At 48.9% G+C, this 27178-nt stretch overlaps 1 protein-coding gene across 1 annotated transcript in view; it reads left to right on the top strand.

Annotated features, from left to right (window-relative positions):
* Positions 1-27178, top strand: part of LOC147724860 (nmrA-like family domain-containing protein 1) — a 50262-nt gene that overhangs the window by 6777 nt on the left and 16307 nt on the right. Inside the window, exon 2 of the mRNA XM_086966355.1 lies at positions 14134-14372. Coding sequence (XP_086822481.1) covers positions 14134-14372 — 239 coding nt within the window. The remainder of the gene's footprint in view (positions 1-14133; positions 14373-27178) is intronic.

Genomic DNA, 27178 nt, shown 5'->3' with positions numbered 1-27178 from the left:
ACTGATCCACGGCAGCTCGCAGCCGAGGCTGACCGGTGGGAAATCACCAGAGTGGGCCGAAATGGGTCCTATGAACAGAACCGGAACCACCACGGTCAGCACCGTCCCCGAGGAGGAGGAGGAAGAGGGGTCCAAGGACGAGGAAGAGACAACGCTCCGGCCGCCCCCGCTACCAGCACCACCCCCCCGGCCAACCGGGGCAGCACCCCGGCACGACCGGGATATAGAGCCAATGTCACGTGTCACCGATGCCAGCGAGTCGGCCACTACGCAAACGACCCAAATTGCCCACAGAACCAGAGCCCGAGACCCCGCCAGGTGGCTGCTGCTGCCCTGGGGGAAGAACAGATCTCCGAGGAACAGGAAGAATATGAGCAAGAACACCAAGAATGGGAGCCAGCCGCCATGGCTCTAGCATGCTTAGGGGGGGAAAGACATGGTCCCGCGGGTCCCCCTACCCGCTAACACCCGGAAGTACAGTCAATGGGTGAGCATCAATGGACGCCGGGCCGAAGCCCTACGTGACACCGGGGCCAGTGTAACAGCCGTCCGCTGTCACCTGGTGACCCCAGAACAGATCCTACCAAACATTCTCTGCCCTGTCCGTTCAGCCGATAATTCGGAGAGTCTGTGTCGGCGTCCCCTTCGAATGGGGAGGAGTCTCCGGCATGTTGAAGGTGACGGTCCGAGATGACGCTCCCGTAGACTGCCTCCTGGGGAATGACCTTGAAAGCTCTCCGTGGGCAGCCGTAGAACGAAGAGAACACCTGGGGATGTTGGGCATCCCGGACTGGGCGTGCGTCACCACCCGGTCCATGGCCGCCCGTGCCAATCCCCGACCCGAAGAACCTGAATGGCCGGCACCTCCTCCCCCGGTCGCTCCAGTAGAAGACACCGACCGTGCCGTCCCCCCAGAAAAAGCTCCCGAGGGACTCGCTCAACCTCCGGACCTTTCCGGCCTGGATCAGTGGCATCAAGAGGGGGGGCCCACCCAGGAGCAGTTTCGCCAAGAACAGAAGACCTGTCCCTCCCTCGAGGGACTCCGCCAACAAGCCCTCGCTCAGAGCGCAGGGGATACTTCCGGAACACATTGGGTCTATTGGGACAATGATCTGCTATACAGTGAACAAAGAATCGCGGAGTTAGGGGCCAGTCGAGTGCTAGTAGTGCCCCTCCGTTTTAGAGACTTCTTGCTAAACCTGGCCCACGATGTCCCCCTGGCTGGCCACCTGGGTCAGGACAAAACCTACAGCCGCCTGGTGACCCACTTCTTCTGGCCTAAAATGAGGAACGACGTACTCCAGCACTGCCGATCTTGCCCCACGTGCCAAGCCAGTGGGAAGAGCGGCCGCAAACTGAAAGCCCCCCTGCAACCATTTCCAGTGGTCACCACCCCGTTCGAGAGGGTGGGGATAGACATTGTGGGGCCCCTCGACCCCCGTACAGCACAAGGACATCGGTTCATCCTGGTACTGGTGGACCACGCCACCCGCTACCCTGAGGCTGTTCCCCTGCGAACTGTGACAGCCCCGGTAGTCGGCCGGGCCCTGATGGGGATCTTCTCCCGTGTGGGCTTCCCCCGGGAAGTCGTCAGTGACCGGGGCACAAACTTTATTTCAAAATACATGAAGTCCCTCTGGCAACAGTGTGGGGTCACCTACCGATTCACGACCCCCTATCACCCTCAAGGAAACGGACTCGTTGAGCGGTTCAACCGCACGCTCAAAGGGATGATTGGGGGGTTGGAAGAGCCCCTCCGTCGCCAGTGGGATGTGCTACTACCGTGCCTTCTCTTTGCCTACCGAGAAGTCCCCCAGAAATCCCTCGGCTTCAGCCCGTTTGAACTGTTGTATGGACACCCGGTGCGAGGGCCGCTCAGCCTAGTCAAGGAAGGCTGGGAAATGCCCCCTCTAAAGAACCCTCCAGATGTCTTCAAATACCTCCTAACCCTCCGCAACCAGACCCGACGATTCAGGGAGATGGCAAAAGCAAACTTGGAGGCCAGTCAAGAGGACATGAAAAGGTGGTACGACCAAAATGCCTCCTCCATCGAATTTGAACCCGGCCAACAAGTATGGGTAATGTCCCCCACCGAACCATGCGCCCTGCAAGATAAATGGACGGGGCCCTTCAAGGTAATCGAGCGCAAGGGCCCTGTCACCTATCTCATCGATATGGAATCTTCACGGAACCCCCTCCGGGTTCTCCACGCTAATAGACTGAAACCCCATTTCGTGCGTTCAGAACTCAGCCTCCTGATGGCCACAGACAATGGAGCCGAGGAAGACTCCGAACCCCTCCCTGACCTCCTACGGACTCGGGAGAAAGACGGCTCCGTGGACGGGGTCCGACTCTCGGAGGCCCTCACCCTGGAACAACGCCAAGAATGTCGAGACCTTCTGCTGCAGTTCGCCAGCCTGTTCTCCCTCACCCCAGGGGTCACCTCCTGGTGTGTACACGACGTGGACACGGGGGACAGTCCCCCTATCCGCCACCGGGCCTACCGCGTACCAGATCGGGTACGGGCCTGCATCCAAGAGGAGGTGGCCAAAATGCTCACGCTCGGGGTCATTGAGCCCTCAGACAGCCCCTGGGCCAGCCCAGTAGTACTGGTCCCCAAAGCGGCCGCCCCCGGCACCACACCGGAACTCCGGTTCTGCGTCGACTACCGGGGCTTGAATGCGGTCACCAGAACAGACGCACATCCCATCCCCCGGGCAGATGAACTAATCGACCGCATGGGAGCTGCCCGCTACCTCAGCATCTTCGACCTGACGGCGGGCTACTGGCAGATCGGCCTCACATCCCGGGCCCAAGAACGATCTGCGTTTTCCACTCCTGATGGCCATTTTCATTTCAAGGTCATGCCCTTCGGCATGAAGAATGCCCCAGCAACGTTTCAGCGGCTAGTTAACCAAGTCCTGGCAGGACTTGAAGGATTCAGTGCCGCCTACCTAGACGACATCGCTGTATACAGCCACCACTGGTCCGACCACCTCCACCACCTCCGAGAGGTGCTACAGGCCCTTCAGCGAGCTGGCCTCACGATCAAGGCCAGCAAATGCCAAATTGGTCAGGGGTCCGTGACCTACCTCGGACACCAGGTGGGAAGCAGTCTGGTGGCCCCTCTGCAGCTCAAGATCGCCGCCATCCAGTCTTGGCAGCCCCCCATCACCCAGACCGAGGTACGCGCCTTTTTGGGACTCACAGGCTATTACCGACGGTTCGTGAAAGACTATGGTAGCATAGTGGGGCCCCTCACGGAACTCACATCCAAAAACCAACCAAAGAAGGTCAACTGGACCCCAGATTGTCAAGCAGCCTTCGAGCAACTGAAGGCCGCCATGTGCTCCGCCCCTGTGCTCCAGGCCCCCGACTACAGCCGGGAATTCATCGTCCAGACGGATGCCTCCGACCATGGCATTGGGGCGGTCCTGTCTCAATTGAACCCCGAAGGCCTTGACCAGCCAGTGGCTTTCATCAGCAGGCGACTCCTGGCCCGAGAACAACGCTGGAGCACCATCGAGAGGGAGGCCTTCGCCGTGGTATGGGCCCTCAAAAAGCTCCGGCCCTATCTTTTCGGCACACACTTTCGGGTACAGACCGATCATCGACCCCTGCAGTGGCTGATGCAGATGCGGGGCGAAAACCCGAAACTACTACGTTGGTCCATCTCCCTACAGGGGATGGACTTCACTGTGGAACATCGACCTGGGCAAGACCACGCCAACGCGGATGGCCTGTCACGCTTTTTCCGCCTCGACGAGGAGAGTCCCCAAGAGGATGGGTGACTCTCCCCGCCTTCAGCTGGGGGGGACGCATGTTGGACAGGCCACATGAAGGGCCCGCTCCCCCTCTGCACGACCAGGCCCGAGCCCGGCTCCTCAAGTGTTACACGCCACCACTCCACGTTTTCCGTCCCCTCTGGGACCCCTGCCTCTGAACATCTCGACCTCATGGGCCCGATCCCCTACCGGCCCTCGCGCCCGACCTGGGCGCCATCTTGGACACTGCACCACGAGGCCGCGTGGCCTCCGATCGACCCTAACCCTGGGCCTGGCCAGGCCTCTGACATCCCGGCACCACCATCCACCCAGGAGGTGAGCGGACTACTTGGCAGGTCAATGGGAGAAAGAGGTGTCGATGGCTCTCCCCCGCCAGGTGCCGATCGCCCCCAGCCTCCCCGGGCGCTGGCTCCACCCCCCTGCTGGGTGTCTGGACTCCCTCATCCCGGACCTCCCGACCTCCAAGTGCGAGGGTCCGGACATCAAAGGGCGCCAGACCTATAACTGGGGCAGCTCCAGAGCAGGAAGGCAGTTGTATCCTGGAGTCGAGAGACGCAGAGAAGAACTCATCCTTGACGGACTACTGGCGCTGCCGTAGCTCTGCCTTGCGAACTATCGTCCTGCCTGCTGGCGCTGCCGCAACCTTCCTAAACCTTCATCGTCGTCGGGACCTGCTGGCGTGGCCGCGGACCGTTTGTAACTACCATCTTCATCGGGACCTGCTGGCTCCGCCGCGGACCGTCGCTACCTTCAACCATCTCGGGACCTGCTGGCTCCGCCGCGGCCCGATCATCTAGAACGCCGAGCTCGAGGATTGAGAGCTATTTCATCTATTCAATTGGTAATAAGACTGTCCCGCTACCCTTTTCCCAATCCAGAGACCAGAACCGAGGGGACCCATGAGTCCAGACCTCCTTGTATTAATTTACCGTACTTGAAGAATTGCTTATAAAGTATCGTTGAACCTTATCCTTGTGTGGTGTCCGTCTGTGGGGGGGAAGTTACTTGTCTGTACGATCGCTGGAGACGGCTCTCCCCGGAGACCTCTCCCCGTATCCTCGGCCGACCCTCCCGGTCCGTCTAACACAGAGTGGGACCCATGATTGGAATAGGCACCGAGGCGAGAATGATCAGGTCCGTGGAATCTTTTTTTTTTTTTTAGCCCAAGAGCCGCAGAGGCGGGGAATTGAACCCTGGTCCCGGGCCAGACCTCTGCATCAGGGTCTGCCGCTCTAACCATTTAGCCATTGCTTCTGAGAAGTTTGTTTTACTATTTCACTCTGGCTCACCAAGACAGGACACAAGGTGATGTATTGCCTCATCTTTATGCTTGGGTCCACACATCGCATTACTTTTTGCACACTCGGCGGCCGCCCTCACCTGCCAGACCACAGGAAACAAACCCTGACTCACAACAACAACCCCGCCTGTGTCAGATGATCCAACCACTACAAGTGTGTCTCAGCGATGCCAGGAAGGGCTAACACAGGCAGCACAATCTGTGTTGGGGCTGAGAAAGACACAACGTATCCCTTGTGCGTGTCTCACTATAACAACGAGTCCTCCTGGCCCACCAGCAGGCTAAAGTGCTTTGCAGGGAGGGCGGCAGTGCAGAGCTTACATAATGCATACAAGGCTGCTTTTTGGAGCGCTTCATGATCCCCAAAGTGTGTGCGGGAGCTATATATCCATGACCAATGCATTTTAATGCGGTGTTGCGGACACCAGCATTAAAATGCGTTAGTTTAACTCCTGATGCGTACTACTTGGCAGGGTGGAACCCCTAGTCCCTTCGGATCCCTGTACTGTGAAGCAGACGATTGAATCCTGTTGGACTGAAGCAGTAACCATTGCCCACTATAGCATGTAAGGGGTGAACCAGCAAATTAACAGGAAGAGCTGAGCCAAGCCGAGCCTAGGGTCAGCTGTGGTCCTAAGAGCCTGTGCACGAGCCGAGCCGTAAAACGACTTGACAAGTCATTCATGCAAACAAAAACAATAGGTCTCTTAAAAATGCAAAAACGTGTGTTTAATCAACACACGAAAGACGTTTTACCTTAGTACATCAGATTATACCTCAGCTTCGAGAAGTATACATTAAAAGTGAGAGTTTTTAGACATGCACTGAGAAACATGCCTGCCATGGCCGGTTGCCATGAGTTACCCATATGTAGCCTGGATCCTTATTATAGATGGAGTTATATTATAAGCTAATAAATGGAGCACAGGTTTTTGTAAAGCACACACCCTGAACTCACGTATTTGAAGGTGCTCTCATATGTGATAATGAACAAAAAGAGCACTCCGAGAAATAAAGTAGCCAAAGATCATACAATTTGCTCAAGCAGGGGAGCCGGGACATATCCCTGTTTTAAACTGCTCTCTTCAGACACCGGCTGGGTCTCTCTTTCTGATAGCAAAGGTTAAAGCTTTGTCCTTAATTCTTGGAGTTTGAGATTAGTGTGGGTTACTGTCAGAATCCATATTTTATTTTTGGCAATCTCTTAAGACTTGGCTCTTCTCCATCTAGCCCTCACCTCACCCCATTAGGTGGTGGCAGCTGTACCTCATATCTCCTGTAGGAAGCCCCCACGCTGGGACCACTATGCTCTTTACAAGTCCCTTAACCTAACATCACATAAAGGAACCACAATCCACCAGAACCACAATACCCTGCAAAGTGTGCTTGTCATTGGGGATGTCGTGTCGGTCCTATCATTTCCGTATCCAGAAAATGAAGGTTCACATGGACAACCATTGCGCCTGCCTCTTACACCATGCCCAGTCAGAGTTTAATTTGTGCCGGTGGCGGCAGGTGCTGGGTGCCAGCAATCACTTTTGGGGATATGGACTTACTTTACATCATCAGACTTTGATACAGAGCAAGAGATAGAACGGACCGGGAGGAAGGAGAGGGGAGATAGCAAACCAGCAACAAAGGGAGACAAAAGGAGGAAGAGACATATAGTAAAACAGCGACAAAGGAAGGAAGCAGGGGGAAAAAAGAACCCGCAAAAATGAGATAAAGACAAAGTGCAGGGGCATGAGCTGGAATCAGGACAGTGGAGCCTTGGATTTAGCAACTGCAGCATTCAGCGGCAGGCTCCTTGCTTCTCTGCACTTATATTATTCTTACAAATGAAGCACTCTTAATGGTGCAAGGTTCTAGCCTCACTCCCCAGTTGTTTACTTACTAGAGGCCCAGGTAGAACCATCTAAAACAAATAACTGACTATTACCACCAGTACTCTAACAGTACTGAGCTCTGTCTGGAGGTAAACTCAGTTGAATCCCCGTGAGCCCAATGGGCGTTGCGCGCCTGACTGTCGCACTTGCAGGCGAGAGAGACGGTTCGTAGTTGTTTTGGCAGCGACGGGTGGAGCGCGCTGCAGTGGACTCCTGGTCAGGGCCCTGCCCCTGGCACTTGTCATTTTACAAATGATGCACTGGGTCGCAGCGTACATCTCACGTTATAACGCACACAACACAAAAGAAACTGCCATGACTGACGCAGTGCGGTTTGTAATCAATTGTATGAAGCAGATTTAATGAGACAAACAAGTGTGTGTGTGAAAAGCTGAGCAGAGGTTGAACCCGCTCCAGACACACGAGGCATTACCGCCTGATACAAGCACGCGCCAGACACTCACTTTTCAAGCGCGCGGCGATACTGTGTGAGAGGGGAAAGAGCATGAACCCTTATTGTAGTGGGGGCGCGTCCACCCACACAAACCCTAGTGCGCCGGTGGGAGAAGTCTCCACGCCATGGTATCTGACCCCCAGCTTGTTTCCGAAACCTTGACTCGAACAATGCTAACATGCTAATTAAACTTTATCGAGGGCTATCTGCTATCAAGAGGAAGATTGGCCTGCCCCCTCTGTTTATGGCATTGGCCATCCAACCCGTCCATTCTTCCATGACCAGGCACAAAGAGCTGTAAAGGGACAATAGTTCCATTAATTGGTTACTTATTCACACAGCCATCTTCTGTCTGAATCTGCTCTTTTTGAGCGCACTTGAATATTTAGCTGGTGTAAGTAACGCTTTCAGTAAACGACCCCCCCCCCCCACACACACACATTTATACTTGATTTTAACGTATTCACTTTTTTCCTTCACTAAAAAGACCCTGCCAAATCCAATAGATTTTGCATAGGCGAAACCTATTGGCTTTGCCACTGCTTGTTTTGCTTCTGTCTAGTCTTGTTTGCTTTTCAAACAAGCATGTACGCATTTCATTCTGTGTGGATAGTCATCTTTCACGGTTTGTTACTTATTGACTAGTGGACAAGGTTCAGCAGGTCATAAATTGGGCATTGTGTGTGTGTCTGTTTGGGATGCTGCACCCGGCAGCACGGAGGACGGCAGTTGTGGTTCATTTCTTAAGTGGAGTTTTGATGGCCAGGAATCTTAGCATTGCTTCACTTTTAGTTTGTGTGATTTCAGTCTCCTTTAGGAGTGGTCTCTAGTGCCAGAATCTGTTGCCAGGTCTCCAGCCAAGGACCTCCTTTTTGAGACATGACTTTTGGGGTGTGGAGAGGTTGAACTGAAAAGGATTTCTCTTGTTGTGGGTTAGGACCATCATAAAAGCAGCAGAAAGACAGCACGCAAAAATGGTAGTGTCTGGTCAGTGTTATACCTTTTACACTTGGGGCCCTGGGACTTTCCTTCTTGCACAGAGCTACACAACTAGTGTGCACGAGAAAGTCAGGCACAGGGGAAACCTGCATGCGCCGGGGTTGTGGGCTAGTGTGCTGTGCGTCTGGTGTGTGGGCCAAGACAAAGTTCTCTACATGGCTCATCTCCAGTCAGCACACTGAGGTTCAGATGATCTGTGAGAGCGATCTGGGGGTGAAGAACAATGAAGAGCGAAGAACTTTGTGGTTAGCCTGCAACCAATCAACTTGGGCAGGCCCATGGCGTAAGAGGCTGTTAACAATAAGGATAAGTTAAAAATAGGAAGGGGACCTCAAGCAAGCCCTTGTCTTACACTGTGTAGACACAGCGCCACAAGGCAGCAAGTTTCTTCATCGAGGAACCATAGAGTCAGGTAGTGGCATGGAATGTCCGCCAAGTGATGGGTCTCTTTATCATGGAACCATAGAGTCAAGTAGTGGCATGGAATGTCCGCCTGGTGACGAATCTCTTTATCATGGAACCTTAGAGTCAGCGATCGACAGTGAATGTCCCCCAAGTGATGGGTCTCTTTATCATGGAACCATAGAGTCAGGTAGTGGCATGGAATGTCCGCCTGGTGACTAATCTCTTTATCATGGAACCTTAGAGTCAGCGATCGACAGTGAATGTCCCCCAAGTGATGGGTCTCTTTATCATGGAACCATAGAGTCAGGTAGTGGTATGGAATGTACGCCAGGTGATGGGTCTCTATCATGGAACCATAGAGTCAGAGAGCGACAGTGAATGTCCACCAAGTGATGGGTCTCTTTATCATGGAACCATAGAGTCAGGTAGTGGCATGGAATATCTGCCAGGTGATGGGTCTCTTTATCATGGAACCTTAGAGTCAGGTAGTGGCATGGAATATCCGCCAGGTGATGGGTCTCTTTATCATGGAACCATAGAGTCAGAGAGTGACAGCGAATGTCCGCCAGGTGATGGGTCTCTTTATCATGGAACCATAGAGTCAGAGAGTGACAGCGAATGTCCGCCAGGTGTTGGGTCTCTTTATCATGGACCAATAGAGTCAGGTAGTGGTATGGAATGTCTGCCAGGTTTTGGGTCTCTTTATCATGGAACCATAAAGTCAGGTAGTGGTATGGAATGTCCGCCAGGTGATGAGTTTCTTTAACATGGAACCATAGAGTCAGGTAGTGGCATGGAAAGTCCTCCAGGTTTTGGGTCTCTTTATCATGGAACCATAAAGTCAGGTAGTGGTATGGAATGTCCGCTAGGTGATGAGTCTCTTTAACATGGAACCATAGAGTCAGGTAGTGGCATGGAATGTCCGCTAGGTGATGGGTCTCTTTATCATGGAACCATAGAGTAAAAGAGACACAATATATGTCCACTAGGTGATGGGTCTCTTTATCTTAGAACCATAGAGTCGGGTAGTGGCAGTGAATGTCCACCAGGTGATTGGTCTCTTCAATGTGGAACCATAGAGTCAGAGCGCGCCAGTGACTGCAGTTATGGTGTGTTTCTTCTTGGGGGCGAGCAGGGCAGCCCCAGTGGCACTTTGGTCTAAGGCAGACTTACGTATCTCTAGCAGGAGTTTTGTTTTCGCAGCAACACTCAGCTGAGCCTTTGCATTTCTTCTGGTGAATTTGGGAATATTTTTTCAGATCACGTGGCAGTGTAACCTCCTCTCTTCACATACAAGTTGCGGCATCCTTCCTCCCCCAGCTTTGGGGAATGGTCCCGACTCCTTCCAGGGAAACACCCACGCTTCCTGGTGCTGTCCTGTGCGCTGTATTGGTGTACAGAGAGCTGTGAAATATTTTAATGGGAATTTATCCCAGATACAAATAAAACCACATCGGCATTTCTCATCATTATAATTCACTGAAAATGATAATATCATTCCAAATTAGCGGGAACCAAAATTGTAAAGCTTACCCAAAATGTATATTTTAGACCTAGATTCATTAAAATATTGTACCATTCCTTTTAATTCTTTACGTTTCTGTTTTCACCAATGAGCTCATTATTAACTCATCTAAAACAGAAGCAGCAGACCATGAGTTTCTGGTCCGGATGTCTTATTGTAAGCCTGATTCCCCAAAGGGGCTATGATTACAGTTCTGTTACACCTAGGTGCCTGCTTATCAGGGCTGTTAACATAGGTGGATTGTGCTGAAGAGTGAGAGTCGCATTCATAATTTAGCAGTTGGTTATTAATGGCAATGTACATGGATGTCATTAGGTCTCGCCTGAGACAGCGCATGAGTGTCACTTGCAAGACATTTGGTTTACTTACAGGGGGCTCAGAGGCTGCCCAGTGCTTATCATTGGTTGGGTTCATTGTCACTCTCGTTTACTTGCTTTTCATAAGTTGGCACACACAGCATTCACTTCCAGTTGTTGTGTTTGTTCCTCTACCGAAGCATGTCCCAAGCACATGTGTCCTTCCACTTCTCTTTTAATTGGGCACTACATTTTATGTTTTTCTAAGCACTGAACTAAAGTGAGTATCTGTTCCAGCAGCCTCTCTTGTGTACTCATCCTCTGTGGTGCTTCACCCTCTGTGCTCCTTGCTCAATCAATCAATCAATCAATCAGAGTACTTGTAAAGCGCGCTACTTACCTGTGAGGGTCTCAAGGCGCTGAGGGGAGGGGTGTGGGGGGGGGGAGTGCTGCTACTGTTCGAAGAGCCAGGTCTTGAGGAGTCTTCTGAAGGCGAGTAGGTCTTGGGTCTGCTGTATGAGGGTAGGGAGGGTGTTCCAGGTCTTGGCGGCGAGGTAGGAGAAGGACCTGCTGCCGGAGGTCGTACGTTGGATGCGGGGCACAGCGGCGAGGGCGAGGCTGGTGGAGCGGAGCTGGCGGGTGGGGGTGTGGAAGCTGAGTCTGCTGTTCAGGTAGGCTGGTCCGGATTGCTTTGTGTGCATGGGTGAGGAGCTTGAAGGTGATCCTCTTGTCGACGGGGAGTCAGTGTAGGTCTCTCAGGTGGGGGGTGATGTGGCTGTGGCGGGGGATGTTGACGATCAGTCGGGCGGAGGCGTTTTGGATGCATTGTAGTCGTCGTAGGTGTTTGGCTGGGATTCCTGCGTAGAGTGCATTGCCATAGTCCAGTCTGCTGCTGACGAGGGCATGTGTCACTGTTCTTGTTTCGGTCGGGATCCACTTGTATATCCTGGGGAGCATGCGGAGGGTGTTGTAGCAGGAGGAGGAGACTGCGTTGACCTGTTTAGACATGGAGAGGGAGGAGTCGAGGATGAATCCTAGGTTGCGTGCATGGTCAGTGGGAGTTGGTGCTGTTCCCATTGCGGTCGGCCACCAGGAGTCGTCCCAGGTGAGGGGGCGGGTCCGAGGATGAGGACCTCCATCTTGTCCGAGTTCAGTTTCAGATGGCTGTTCCTCATCCAGTCGGCGATGGCCTTCATTCCCTCGTGGAGGTTGGATTTAGCGGTGTGTGGGTCCTTGGTGATGGAGAGGATGAGCTGGGTGTCGTCGGCTTAGGAGATGATGTTGAGGTCGTGATGGCAGGCCACTCGTGCGAGGGGGGCTATGTAGACGTTGAACAGCGTCAGGCTGAGGGATGAGCCCTGTGGGACGCCGCAGATGATGTCAGTGGTTTCGGATCGGAAGGGTGGAAGGTGGACTCTCTGGGTTCTGCCTGAGAGGAAGGATGTGGTCCAGTCAAGGGCCTTTTCTTGGATTCCGGCTTTCAGGAGGCGTGCCCTTAGAGTGCGATGGCATACCATGTCGAAGGTGGCTGACAGGTTCAGGAGGATGAGGGCTGATGTTTCGCCGTTGTCTAGTTGACGCCTGATGTCGTCTGTGGCGCGATGAGGGCTATCTCGGTGCTGTGGTTGCGTCTGAATCCGGACTGGGACGGGTCTAGGATGTTGTCTTCCAGGTGGCAGGCCAATTGCATGTTGATGATTTTCTCGATGACCTTTGCCAACAACGGGAGCAGGGAGATGGGCCGGAAGTTCTTGAGGTCCTTGGGGACCGCTTTGGGTTTCTTGACGAGGGTGTTGATTTCGGCGTGCTTTCAGCTTTCCGGTAATGTTGCTGTTTCGAAGTTGGGGTGAGATGGTTGCATCTGCTTTGTTGAATACGTGATGTGGGCACAGGTCTGATGGAGATCCTGAATGGATGGAGTTCATGACCTTGCGTGTCTCGTCGTCGTTGACGTTGGACCAGGAGGTCAGGCGGTTGGCGCTGGTGGAGTTCACAGGGGAGGTGTTGTCAGTTGAGTCGGGCGGTCGTGGCGTTGAAGCTGTCGTGGATGTCAGCGATTTTGCGGTGGAAGAAGATGGCTAGTGAGTCGCACAGTTCTTGTGAGGACGGGATGTCGTTGGTGTTGGCGCTGGGGTTGGAGAGTTCCTTTACGATGCTGAAGAGCTCTTTGCTGTTGTGTGCATTGTTGTCCAAGCGTTTTTTGAAGGAGGATCTCTTGGCTAATCTGAGGAGATGGTGATGTCTGCGGGTAGCGTCCTTGTGGGCTGCGTGGTTGTCCGGTGTGCGTTCGTGGAGCCATGTCTTCTCCAGTTTCCGGCATGCACGTTTGGAGGTCTGGAGCTTATCGGTGAACCAGGTGGCTCTCTTGCTGGTGTGGCTGTTGGAGGGTTTCTTGAGCGGGGCGAGGGTGTTGGCGCAGTCGTCGATCCACTGTCTGAGGTTGCGGGCTGCGGTGTCTGGGTCGGTGGGGTCGGTGGGTGGGTTCTAGGCGAGGGTGGTGATCAGCTGGTCGTTGGTGTCTTTGCTCCAGAAGCGGCGAGGGAGCTGTTGGGTGCGGTGGTGTGTGGTTGGTTTCTTGAAGGTGAAATGGATGCAGCGGTGGTCGGTCCAGTGGAGTTTGGTGGTGTGGTCAAAGGTGACGTGGGAGCCTGTGGAGAAGACTGGGTCTAGCGTGTGGCCGGTGGCATGGGTGGGTGCGGTGACGAGTTGTCTTGATCCACCCCCTTATGTCCTTGTTTTTGCTTGCCTCCTCCCGCTGTCTAGATTGCTGCTTCCTCTACAAGCAGTCCATTTTATTGCTTACCTCAACCAGTTGTCTATTGTTGATGTTGTTGCTCCCCCTCTACCCATCCGCTGTCCATGTTGTTGCTTGCCCCCTCTGGCTGCCTTTTGCCTGTAGTCGTTTTCCCTTCTGTCCCCCTCCCACCTGCTGTCTGTGTTGTTTATCCCCACCCCATCCCTCGTCCCTCATTGGTGCCTCCCGTCCCCACCCTGCAATAAGCAAAAAGAAGCTCTTGTTTCACTTAGACGAGGGACCAGTAACTCTGTCATCACTCCTACCGGACTGCCTGCATGTCTTCATACAAAAAGAATTCACAAACAAAATAAACTTTGAGAAAAGGCTGACAGCCAAGGCCAGACCTATTGGCTTTTTGATGCTTGCTTGTAGGTGTGCTTAATTAAATGGTGCCTTTTGAGGGCACACATGATTTGCTAGACTATCCCACCATCATCACCCTCTTTTACTTTCTTCCTGTGTCCACTCTATTACAAGGTAGTCTGCTGAGGGTCTTTTCTCCCACCACTTTTTGTTGTTCTGCCAGCATCCACCTCAGGTGTTCTCTACTACAGGACCATAATTCGACATGTTAAATTTTCTGTTCTTTGTGGTATTGTTTGTGGGCGTTAGAGTGGGTCCCTTTACTATTGAAAACATATTTTAACTCCCCGGTTACTTTCACTGCACCCTGTCTGTATTCCTAGGTGCTCAAGGTGGGTCTGTTGCACGCGCCCTCTTGCAGAAGCCGGACTTTGCGGTGAGAGCCGTTACTAGGGATATCAATCGACCGGTGACACAGGCACTCCGTGACCTGGGAGCCACAGTAGTGCAAGGAGACCTGGACAGCGAGAAGAGCGTGGAGGAGGTCATGGGCGGAGCTCATGGGGTGTTCCTGGTGACCAACTTCTACGAAGGCTTCAGCAAAGAGAAAGAAATCCGGCAGGTGAGAAGAGAACGTCTGCCGTCGGTTAACATATTAAGGTACCACTTTGCAATGAACTACTGAATGTCAACACCAACAATATCGTAGCTTACTAATATTGAGGACTCCACGTCTACGTACCTTGAAGATGTGTGTACTGCATAGGTGCATATATGTGGAGTTAGGTATAGAAAATCTAGACTTACCTGGTAATATTTTATTTTTCATATTTTGTCCTCTATATTCGGTCCCATCGATATTATTGATTCAATATTCAGGGGGCACACCCCTTTTCTCCTATGCGCCTTTTTCTAGGTCCATTTAAATTTCTCAAAATGAGTACCCAGGGCCTCATTTATGAGGCTGTGCGTCACTTTTACGCCGCCGGTGCGTCATTTTTTGTGACGCACCAGTGGCGTAAAAAATGCGCCTTGTTGCGCCATATTTACAAAGTTAATAATATAAGCTAAATGTTCATGTAGGAATCATTAACGCAATCAACTTTACATTTATATATGTCACATCAGTGATCACACAAATCAGTATAGCAACCAAAGGGTTTATATCAAAAATATAATATATTTATTTTTGATTTTCAATGCATGAAAAGTAGATAATCAAGAACGGGCAACAAAAAGACTACCAAAAAGTATAAAATAAATTATTGGGTAGTCCACATACACCTTCAGCATATAATGTGGATACAATATAGGAACCACATACGGATGGATATTTACACATACAAATTCACAAATTCAATTATACAGTGAATTATACAGTGTATTGCATAAAAGGTGTTAGGCGTCGACGTTTCGGTCCATGTTGGTCATGTCGATCGGTAGGACCATCTTCAGCACAGAAAAGTTGCACAGAAGTCTCTAATGTAAACATAATAACATCAATAAAAACCCTGAGGTACAAGGAGACCAATATCCAGCTCAACACAAAAAGCCAATAAAGTGATATTAAACACACAACCGAAATCCCAGTGCAGTTAAAGAGAGAGCAAAATGCCAAACAACTCTATAACCACAGGCACATGCGGCCCAGAGGTAGTGGACAAAGGGTAATAGTAACACTGAAGTCCTAATTAGATGTGAAACTAGCGTACTTCACATACGAACAACTAAAGGTTAAGGGTGAGGTAAAGTATTCTCCAGTTACCAGAGGTGCAGCAATAACGTGGGATAATCAAGCATTACTCACGATAACTAAAGCGCCAAACAGGTCGTTCTGTAATTGAACCAAAAACCAAATCAGAAAGACCACTCAATATTAAGGCGTACTATCCTTCCAACGTGCACATAAGGATATAGAAATAAAATATATATAAACAACCAACTCACAGTCTGGAAGTCGCCAGGGAATCTAAAAGGGTACACTGTTTCGAAATTAGCAAATTGACTACGTGCGTCAAGATAGTCAAGCCAACACAAAAAGAAGCTTAAGAACACAACCGACAACGAATGGGGGCGCAAAACTTACTTAGGCGGCAGCAAACGCCGGCTCGAGTGAGTCCGTGCTAAGTCCCGGTGATTACTCAGGGCAGCAGGCAGTTTCCGCATACAGCGCGAATAAAGCGTGGTAGCGCGGTGACATCATCAATACCGAAACAGGCGGCCATCTTAACCTAGTAAAGCAGTGGTGTAACCTCATCTAGACGCACAAGTAGGTACAAAGTACTACTGGCGAAACCAGCATAAATATGGACAAAACTAAGGACAAAACTTAAATGCCCACAAGACAAGTACATAATTCAGCATATAGTGTATGTACAACAAAATAATATGATGGCATCATTCGGAACCGATAATGGCAGCCATCTTAGGCTAGTCAAATCTAAAGTGCATGTGCTAAAAGGGGGCAAGGTATAGTACAGTTAACAAAAAAATGAATGAAAACCACAGTAATGGCAGTTATACATAGCGGGGTATCACAGTAACATACCATCGTTGAGTGACAGCCAACCAATAAGATATTTCATCAGACTAAGAGGCAATCAGATAAGGGTAGCCAAAGTGTGCCATCCAATGAGGGTATTAAGCCCATTTTCTACTGTGTCAAATAACCAGATCAGTTTATTCTCCCTTTGTGCCAGCAATTTCTCAACATTGGGTCTTCTCCTTGTGCCCCTTACAGACTCAATTACATACCATTTCATATCAGAGGGAGCATGAGACATGTTGTTATAGTGCTCTACTAATGGTGCGGTGTTAACTTTGCATCTGATACGTGATTGGTGTTGTGTAATACATTTTCTGATTTCTTGTCGTTTTACCTATGTAATTGAGGGCACATGGGCATTGAATACAGTAGACCACATTTTTGGTCAGACAATTTGAATGATGTTTAAAAATCATGTTTCTTCCGTTGATACAACACGTTTTTGTTACTTGTGTGGTAGCGCACGCTGTGCAGCTACCGCAGGGAAAATGTCCGACAATGGGTGCAAGGCCCCAAATGCTTGTGAGAGTACTGATCCTCGGTTCAGTATAGGCTTTAACAAGGTGATCACGTAGGTTTCTTCCCCTTTTGAACGCAAATCTTGGCATGGCCAGTTGTGGTTCAACTTTTTTAATCAGATGCCAATTGCTTCTGATGATTTTGGTTATTTCTGTGGATTCTGTGCCGAAAGTCAAGACACATGTAGTCTGCTCCGTATTAGACTTAGAAGTTCTAGACTGATTTTTCTGCAGTAAGGCCTGTCGATCATAAAACCAGGCACGCTTCATAGCATGTTTTACCAGCCGGTAAGGGTATGAACGCGTCACAAGTTTTTCTTGTAATACTTTGGCTTCTCTGAAATAATCCTCCCTTCTGGTACAGTTCCTCCGAATACGGAGAAACTGACCAAAAGGGAGGTTATCTCGTAGGCTGCGGGGGTGGTGGCTACTATATTTTAAGAGAGTGTTTCGTGCCGTAGGCTTAGTGTACAGACTTACGGCCAGTGCCCCATCCACATGCATAATGCTGAGATCTAGAAAGTTGATTACATCAGAGTTACTTTCCAAAGTGAATTGTAAGTTCACATCTTTTGAATTGAGCCATAGATGGAACTCTTCCAATTTAGCTTGTGTACCCTCCCAAACTATACAGACATCATCGATGTACCTTAGATAGTTGGAGAGGTGTGGAAGGAAAGGATTGTTATTGAAAACTACTTGTTCCTCAAACTCTGCCACAAACAGATTCGCAATGGTGGGGGCAAAAACTGCCCCCATTGCAACGCCCTTGAGTTGAACAAAGAAGTTATTATTGAAGAGAAAATAATTTTCTTTTAAGGCAATCATTGCACACTCCGTAATAAACCAAGTGGGGACTTGATGGGGCCGTGTACGGGTCTCTAACGTGTTGTAAATCATTTGCAGTGCTTCAGCTTGATGTATATTAGTGTAGAGACTTTCAATGTCCATTGTAGCCAAGATGTTATGTGTTGGGCTATAATGGACACCTTCAAGTTTGACAATAACGTCTCTACTGTCTTGGGTAAATGACCTTGTTTTAGAAACAAAAGGCTTCAGAAAATAGTCAACGTATTCTGCCAGTGGTTGCAGAACCGACTGGCAGCCAGCCACTATAGGTCTTCCCGGTGGCTGCTGGCTGTTCTTATGAATCTTTGGCAGCGTATAAAACGCTGGAATACTAAAGTCATCTTTATTAAGATACTCAAATTCTTTTTTGCTGAGCCATAGTCCGTCAAGACCTTTGGTGGTAAGGGTCAAGATAAGTTTTCTGATCCTTGTCGTTGGATCACAAGGGAGCTTTTTATAATGGTCAGAATTAGTAAGTTGTCTCAGAGCCTCCTGATCATATAGAATTTTATCCTGTAGGATGATTCCACCGCCTTTATCGGCGGGCTTGACCACCAGGTCTTCCCGCTCTGCCAAGGTTTTAATGATAGACATGTCATCCTTGGAGAGATTGAACCTAGCAAACTTTCTATTTTGGAAGAGTTGCTCAATTTCAGTCAAAACCACATTTTCGAATGTAATCATTTCTTTAGGGATCAAGTTATTAGCTGGAAAGAATGTTGAAGGACATTTCAAGCCAATGATGTTTATGGGCGTATTAGTAGTTGTTTTATGAAAGAAATGTTTTAACCTTAAAGTTCTAAAAAATCTGTGTGTCTCAACCAAAATAGAGAAAAGATCATTTCGATTAGTTGGTACAAATGAAAGACCATGGCTCAACACTTCAACTTCCCTGGCACTTAATTGGTACGAAGACAGATTAAAGATGGGTACAACTTCCATATTAGAGTGGTTAGTGGTGATGGCACCTATAGTCTCAATAGGTTCTGTAGTTACCACTCGTAATAATTGTTGCGTGTCTGTCTGAATCCCGGAGTGTACTGATTCCGGAACCAGCCTCGTCTCGGGTTCCGGGATCGTCTCCTGTGTGGCGATTGACCTCTTCCTAAAAAAGGTGTGGAGTTGGTTCCTCTATTCGATCTATATGAGGAAGTCGATCTATTCAAATTATCATCAGAGCTAGAAGAGCCCGAGTCAGAGAAACTGATGTGCTTGGGTCCCTGGTTCCCTTGATTGCCTGTCTGTTGAAAAAAGTCCTTTTTCAAATGCGGATAGGTGCGTTCACGGCTGTAATTTCTCAGATCTTTTTGTAATTTTTCGGTTTTCTTAAGGATATTAATCCATTGGAACTCAGCTATGGTAAGATCAAGTTTACTTAAGAAATCATTCGCATCTGTAATCGCTGGATCTTCACGTATTTGTTTTTCTAGATCAGCGATTTCAGTCTTAAGTTTATCAATAAGGCGTACAGCTGTCTCTATACTAAGCACCATCCAACTTCTGGAACACTTGTTGGATACAAAACTAAATCCGGTCTTATAATCCTCATCTTCTACAAAAATACAGGGTATATTACGTACCTGTAGACCTATAGGGATGATGTTATTCGCAAGGCAATCTCTTAGTAATTTTGCGTGCAATTCAGTACGAATCAATTTTTTGTGCAATCTTTCCAAATTATTACGTAGTGTACTTTGTACGGAACTAGGGCCACCAGTATTCGATTGGGGACCTAAAAGAGAGGGTCCACCTGCAATTGTCTTAATGTAATCGTCTGTATAGGTGATAGTTTCAAGTTCCGACATTTAAATGATTAAACACGAACAGTTGTACATAAACAGTTATACACAAAAATATTTTTATCGTGCAGGACAATCAAAAACGTACAACAAAATGTGCGAGCTGACATATATACTCCAACATAGAAGACAAACCACTTGTGTAAAGGGCCCTTGCAGACAGCGTCTGCGCTTTATAACAGTTTTAGAACAGAGCCACCCAATAATCCCACGTGACACATCTAGGTAGATACGTCACTTTGTAAACCCCTGTGCCACATTATACCTGCGCCAGGTATAATGTATGCAAGGGGGCGTATTGACGCAAAGAAGGGTCGTGGAAGTGACGCAGTGAAATTTATGAGATTTCACTGCGTCACTTTTAGGATGCCGTTGCGTCAAAATCTTGAGCCTGCCTCACAGCAGGCGTAAGACTGATGCAGGTCCTTTCACATGGGGCTTGCCCCACGTGAAAGGACACATTGCTGGAGTTGCGTCACTTTTGTGACACACTCCAGCAATGCGTCACTTTTGCGCTTACAGATACGTCAGAAATACTGACGTATCTGTAACTCCTTGCGACATGATGCGTCATACATTAAATATGATGCATCAGGAATGTCGCAAGGAGTGCGCACTGAGAAGTGATGCATCGCTGCTTTCACGCACCGATGCGTCATTTCTCATAAATGAGGCCCCCTCTGTTTTTGGGGGTGGGGGGATCATCAAATGCAGCCTGGCTCAAAAATAAATAGACATTTTATTTGAAATTTTACCTTTTGCAGAGTTTTTCTATGTTTAGTGCCTCTGCGCAGGAAAAGAACACTGTTTTCTCTGTCTCTTTTTGCAAAACAATTTTCTTAGTATTCGCTAAGGATACGTGAAACATAAGTTGTCGCAAAAGTCATGTTATTCATGCTAAAGCTGTAGGCTGGAAAAATTCGAAACCTTTTCGAATTTGCAATGGTTTTCCTAAACCTTGTAAAAGGTTCAAAACAACCTTTGCGCATGCGCGCCTGAGATGTTTTATAAACAGATGTGTTGTCATCATGGTAAGTGTCCACTGACTGGGTTGACCAATAGGAAGGGTGCCTCCACCTGTTAAAGTGTTAGCTTGTTGTGGCGGCGTGGAATGAACAGGGCGAAAACTGGGCCTAGGTAGGTATGGTTTTATTTTCTTTAAGACACGTTTGTTTCTACTAGTCAGTCTTTCTGCTGCGAACTTTGCAGGGTCTGTGATGGCGGCAGGGTGCCAGGTCTTCCAGGCAACTGGTGGTTCCGGCCTCGAACTTCCTCGTCAGTACCGGGAAGTAGCGGCAGCCCAAAAGAGTGAGTAGAGAAGAACGGGTCAGTGAGGCTGTTTATCTGACTTCCACTAGTAATAGGGCTGGGAGTGAGGAGACACCTAAATCACTCGTGTACTCTGTGCACTTTTTAGGTCTTGGCTAAGCGCGCGGAAGCGCGTTCTCGCCGAGAACCTATTGTTGCCGTGTCTGCTTTCCAGGAGACAATCCTGGCCGCGCACATCGCCTTGGAGGCGATTTCAAACTGTCACGCGCACAAGTACGAGCGCGCTGTGGCCAGCTGCTGTCTACGCATTCACACAGACACACGAGCGCCAATGCACGCAGGCACATACATACAGACACACACCCCCGCAAACATACACACACGCGCGCACACACACACAAGTGCACCGAGCCCCCCCCGCCGTCGCACACATACCTACACACACGAGCACACACACAAGTGCACCGAGCCCCCTCCCCCCAGCCCTTTTCAATTTACCGGGCCGATCTCGGGGGACTCTGCTCTCAGCACGCCAGCTCCATTCCCGGGGCTCCCTCTTGGTCAAAGTAGCCCCGCAACACTTGCTTCTGCTGGCGGCCACGGGGCTCTCCACCGCTCACAGGAGCCCCAGGCCGTGAGACGCTTTCACTCCGCCTGCCTCCTCTCCCGGTCCGGACGCGGCCCCGCCCCCGTCACAGGCAACCTTGCCTGACTTCCGATAAGGCTTTTTTTTGCTTCCGTGGACGTCAGTGAGTTCTTGTGCCTTTGGAAGTGACGTCAGTAAACAAGCTGTCTCCGTGGCAGCGGCCTGAGCCCTACCGAAGTGGGAGCCGAGGAGCCGGCTAGAGAACAGGTGAGATGAGGGGCAGGGGGAGCAGAGCTAGAGCTGCAGGGTGCGAGGGCACAGCCTTCTTAATAACATGTACAAGCGGACCCTGCAAATACCCACACCCTAATGCTGCATTCGAAAGTGTACGTTGTCTTCATTAAACAGGCTCATCGCCCACATAAGAGTTGTCATTCGGAGGGTTCCAGCATACCTGTCAGAATGGTAGCTCTAAGAAGTATAAGAGGGCGAGTGGAGGAAGAATACTTCACTGGAGAGCAATATTGGTTTGAAGAAATCGTCATCTCATTCGAATTTATGGATGATAAATATAAATGAAAACATTTCGACAAGCCCCATATAGGAATGAGCTGGCAAGCATGCTGTACAATAGCAGGCAGTATGTTACGCTGGTCTCATTATACACACATTTTTACCAGCTCAAAAAAAGTGGATCTAATCAGAGGGATGTAGAGGCACTCGTTCGAAACGAGTAAAACATGTTAACATTTTATATTTTATGCCTCTGGTACCTTCGTGATAAACAAGGATGAAGGGATTAGGGGAAAGATAAGAGTGCAAACACTAACTCAGGCGCGGGTGCCACTAAGCAGGTTAGGATAACAGTTCGGGTGGCAAGAAGCAGGTTAGCGAAGCAAGTTAGGATGGCAACTAACTGAGCAGGGGAAGAGACCAGGCAACGTTACTATGACACAGAAGAAGAGTTTGCAAGGACAAGGAACAGACTAGTGCGGCTAAAAGCAGGATCAGGGAAAGGGGTCAGGGAAGGCAGCAGTAAGGCAACAATCAGAGGTGACGTAAGTAAGGACATCAAGAAGCACACTAGAGTGGCGTGACCTCGGGTAGGGTGAAGACACTAGTGATCGCATCATTTCAGGGGCCTTAACAGTATGATTGTATGGGCAGGGAAGAGCAGATTGAAGAAACGGACCGTAACAGCTAAATCAGACAATTAGTAGTTTGGGGGCATGGAGTGAACTAAGAGACATAAATCAGATACAGGTTTGTGGAAAGAGGACAAAGAATGACTGTGAAGTGGTGAGAGGACAAGATCTGATAAATGAGGTGGCCATTAACTTAGCAAGACGGTTTGGACTAAATGAGTTACTGGAGGAAAAGTGCTTGTGAGAGGACAATTGGGTTGAGCGAGTGCTCAGTTCTTACTGGCGATTACTTATTTCAGATGGCCTATAGCCTGCTAAGCGCATCTCTGATGGACTGTGTGGTCACCAATTGTAGCTACTTTTGCGAGTGTGTACTGGAAAATGGCTCTGATTTTGTGTGCTCCACAGCGGTAGAGAGGTTCTCAGGTGAAAAATGAAATATTGATACTTTCGGTACCACATAATTTTAAACCGAAATATTGTTAGGAGAGTCCACTCACACTGTGAAATTGCATCCACCACAGATGGCACAACCTCCTCTGGACAAGCCACCAACAATTCATCACTGTTTCTTCTGGGCACCCCACAGTTCCATCTGAAGCCCCCAAGACTCTACACGTTACATCAGAGTTAATGGGGCAGAGGCAGGTTACAACACATCTCCCCCTCAATCATACGCTAACTAGCCAACTGTAATAATGAAAGAAAAGTTAAAGTTCAAAAAATATAACAGAAAATATGACCAACAAAACTCATTGGGATTAGAAGTCAAAGGCTATCATGTTTTTAGGAGATAAACAACACATAAAAAGTTAAGAGTTTACTTATAATACTATATTTGGTTTCAGTAATGTAAAGTAGAATACGTCTAGAGCACAAGCAGTGCCTACATAGGGATAAAACTTTAAAGCATAATCCTTGAGGCAAGCAAGTAGCTTCTTCAGTCAAGGATTTTTTTTTTTCGTGGACAACTTGAACCCCTATCCTTGTGATGCCTTGTCTTGTTTTGTAGGTGGCTCTATGTGTGGGTGGCTCTGTCTGTGTGAGGGTGGCTCTGTGTAGGTGGCTCTGTGTGTGTGGGTGGCTCTATGTGAATGACTCTGTGTGGGTGGCTCTGTATGTGTGTGTGTGTGTGTGTGTGGCTCTGTGTGGGTGTAAATGCAATAGGTCATGCATATGCGAGCGATTAAGCTATTGGCATTGTAAATCACAATGCCATTTATTTAACGATTAAGCTATTGGCAGTGTAAATGACAATGCCATTTATGTATAATTTAAAAAAAAAAAGTCATGAGCAATGCCAATAGCTCTACCTTTAATAATGCCGAGACCATTGCATTGTAAATGCTTGTTTTCAAATGCGTGACGGTGATTGTGTGCGGTGCCGGAAGACGGGGAAAAGGAGTGAGGAATAGGGGGGAAAGGAGTGAGGAATAAGGGAGCAGTAACGCGGGTGAAAGTCTACAAACTACTGCGTTCTCCGAGCGGTGTTTTACGGGCGTCCCCGCCACCCCACTCTGCTCGAGAGACGGTCTCGTACCTGAAGAGGCACGCACCTCTGTGGGCGTGGCTCAGGCATGAGTGGAAACGTTGGATTCTCCTGCCGTATGCTGCTCATCAATGCCTTCCGGAAGGAACACACTGATTCTCAACTCCGCCGCGGCTCCACTGCTCTCCTCCTTCACGTCAGTGACTTCGCACGCTTTGTGGTGTATACCGAGGTACGAATATGATGGCGGTCTAGAGTCTTGCATACTTCCTTCATTAATCTTGAGACGAATGGTGTGCCTTGATCCGTTAATATCTTCTTTGGGAAGCCAACCCTGGAGAACAGTTCAATCAATTTTTCTGATATGTTCTTGGTCGTGGGGGCCCTCAGGGGAAAGGCTTCAGGGAATCGCGTGGCGTAGTCCACAATTACCAATGCGTATGCGTTTCCTTTAGAGCTTTTAGGGAGGGGACCTATCAAGTCCATTCCTATCCTCTCAAAGGGTTTCCCAATGAGAGGCAAAGTTTGAAGGGGGACAGCTGATGGACGCTGTAGATTCCTTTTTTGGCATACGTCACAACATTGGCAGTATTTCTGAGTGTCTTTATATATTCCTGGCCAATAGAAGTGATGTAAGAGGTTTTGCGTGGTCTTTTCTGCTCTTGAGTGCCCTGCAGTGATATGGGCATGTGAGTAAAAAAGTATTTGTTCACTAAAAGCGACATGTACCACCAACTGAAAAGCTTCTCCCTGAGCACCCTCGCTGTACAGGAGATCGTTTATTATAATAAAGCGTGGATAGGGAGCGGAGGGGACAACTTTGTTCACATGCGTGTTTTCCCATGCATTAAGAAGTAATGTAAATGTGTTTGTATTTATATAACGCCTTCTAACCAGAGGTCTCGTAGCGCTGTATTCATACCGCTGTGGAACCCTTCCAGGCCTTTTTCTGTGAGATGTCCACTCCTGGGCACCCCCAAGGTGAAGCCAGGCATCCAAGCGCTGCTGGGGCCGTTGTGGAGATTAAGCAAGCTATTGCCCAGAGTCACAGAGTGGGACCCATGATTAGACTAGGCACTGAGGCGAGAATTATCAGGTCCGGAGAGATTGAGTCCAAGAGCCGTCGAGGCGGGAATTGAACCCTGGTCCCGAGCCAGACCTCTGCATCAGGGTCTGCCGCTCTAACCATTGAGCCACGCTTCTGAAGGAGCATTAGCTTGAGCGAACCTAAAACTACGATCCAGTAACCAGGGCTCTTTTGTAGTCGTGGCTGGATAAGTCTGAACTGGATTTCCTGACTGACTGTTTAAGTTCCTCTGAAACAGGGCTAGGAATTTGGGATTGTCCACCCTTATGATGAGGTCTTCAGGGAGAGTCCCCACCACCCCCACCCTCACTGTGCACAGAGATTGGTTCTCAGGGAATAAAGTGACTATAGCTACAGGGTAGGGTTTTACTTCGCCGTGTACACAGTGTATATGGACTGTAGTGTCGGATATATATTGGGCCGGGAGTACCCATTCAGGAACAGTCGCTCCCTCAACAGCTGGTATCGTAGCGCCTTGCTTCTTTGTTTGTTTACTGCTGGAATCGTAGACGTTCTTCCAACCAAGCCCTTGCTGCTGTACCTCGTATCAACAAAACCACCATGGGAGGAAGATCCTTCTCCTACCTGGCGGCTAAAACCTGGAACTCACTTCCCATTCACCTTCGCCTCACTCAGAACCACCTAGTATTCAGAAAGCAACTTAAAACCTGGATATTCGACAAGTAATCCCCCACCCTTCCCGAAGCGCCTTGAGACCCTCTGGGTATGTAGCGCGCTATATAAATTTATTGAATTGAATTGAATTATTGAATAACTGACTGCTACCAATATTATAAGCAATGTTATAGTAATCATATCAGCCAAGATTACATTAGTGGCCACCGTATGCAAAGATAACCAGCTGAGATCACTCTAGTGTATCAAGCATTGTTGCCAGCAGTAATGTAACACGCATTTCCAATGCTATATGTCTCGCATTTATGAGAGTTTCAGCTATTGGCATTCCAAATAACAATGCCTTTTTTTACGTATTGTTTTTAACACAGATAAATAAATGGCATTGCCATTTACAATGCCAATAGCTTAATCTCTTGCAAATGCAAGACCTGTTGCATTGCAAAAGCGTGCTATAAGCGTTAGGAGAGAGCCTGTCCTGCCTGTAACAGCAGACAGGCAAAGCTATTTGAGAAAATAGTGCTTGAACGCTGTAATTAAAGCCCACAACACATGTAATAGAGTGTATCACCATAGGAGGTTAGAAAATGAGACAAAATGGTATTGAGGAGGGACAACTAAGCCTTTTGACCAATGAACAACCACTGTTTACAGTGCGCAATGACACAAGCCAATGAAAAATCTGGGCGGAGGGTGGGCAGAGCTTCAAGTCCCTACCTCAATACAGCATGCTTCGCAGAGCAGGGCATGCGCTGCCCAGGCTCGACCTAAAAATGGTGTGTCAATGTGGAACGCCTTTACATACGTAATACATGACAGTCAGTGCTACAATGACACTAGCACCAAGTTAATATTATTAGGAATAAGTCTCCTCAACACCTCACTCAATTATCAACCAATATATTTTGGAAATGTAACCGTTTTTCTCTAAACATATGCTTATGAGCTCTGAAAATACACAGATTTTCATCTCGACTACATGCTTTTTAATTTTTGCATACATATATAAATCAACTAAGGAAAATCTTCTAATTTTGTAGACTGGGCTGCACACAGGAGAGCTTCTTATAGGTACCTGGAGATCTACCAGTAGCTCACAAGCTGCTCATTGGAGAAGCCTGCTGTAGTGTGACCTATGTTGGTGGAGTGTGCGCTGTGCGTGAGGGTCACCGAGACGCTCCCTTCTTGTGTCTGAGTCTTGAAATTGAGTTAATGGGGGGGGAATGATAGTGAGTGGGAAGAGAGACCAGGGTGGGGCGGAACCAAAAACCGCAGGATGACCACAAGAAAAAGGCAGGAGTACTCGAGAAAATAATGCACTAATATACCATACAAAGCTATGGTTTTTAACAACTATGCAGAACAATAAATCATTCATTCTTTCACATACAAATATACATGCAAGAGAGCGAAACAGGATGGTGGACACATCTCTGGTCAATAGCACCAGTGCCAGATATAATGGTGAACCATACTGCAGCTGAGCAGAGGTAAAACAGGATAGT

This window comes from Lissotriton vulgaris, chromosome 4_1, assembly GCF_964263255.1.
Source record: "Lissotriton vulgaris chromosome 4_1, aLisVul1.2, whole genome shotgun sequence".
NCBI lineage: Eukaryota > Metazoa > Chordata > Amphibia > Caudata > Salamandridae > Lissotriton > Lissotriton vulgaris.
The sequence above is the reverse complement of the archived record's forward strand: the minus strand, read 5'-3'. Positions and strand labels throughout refer to the sequence as shown.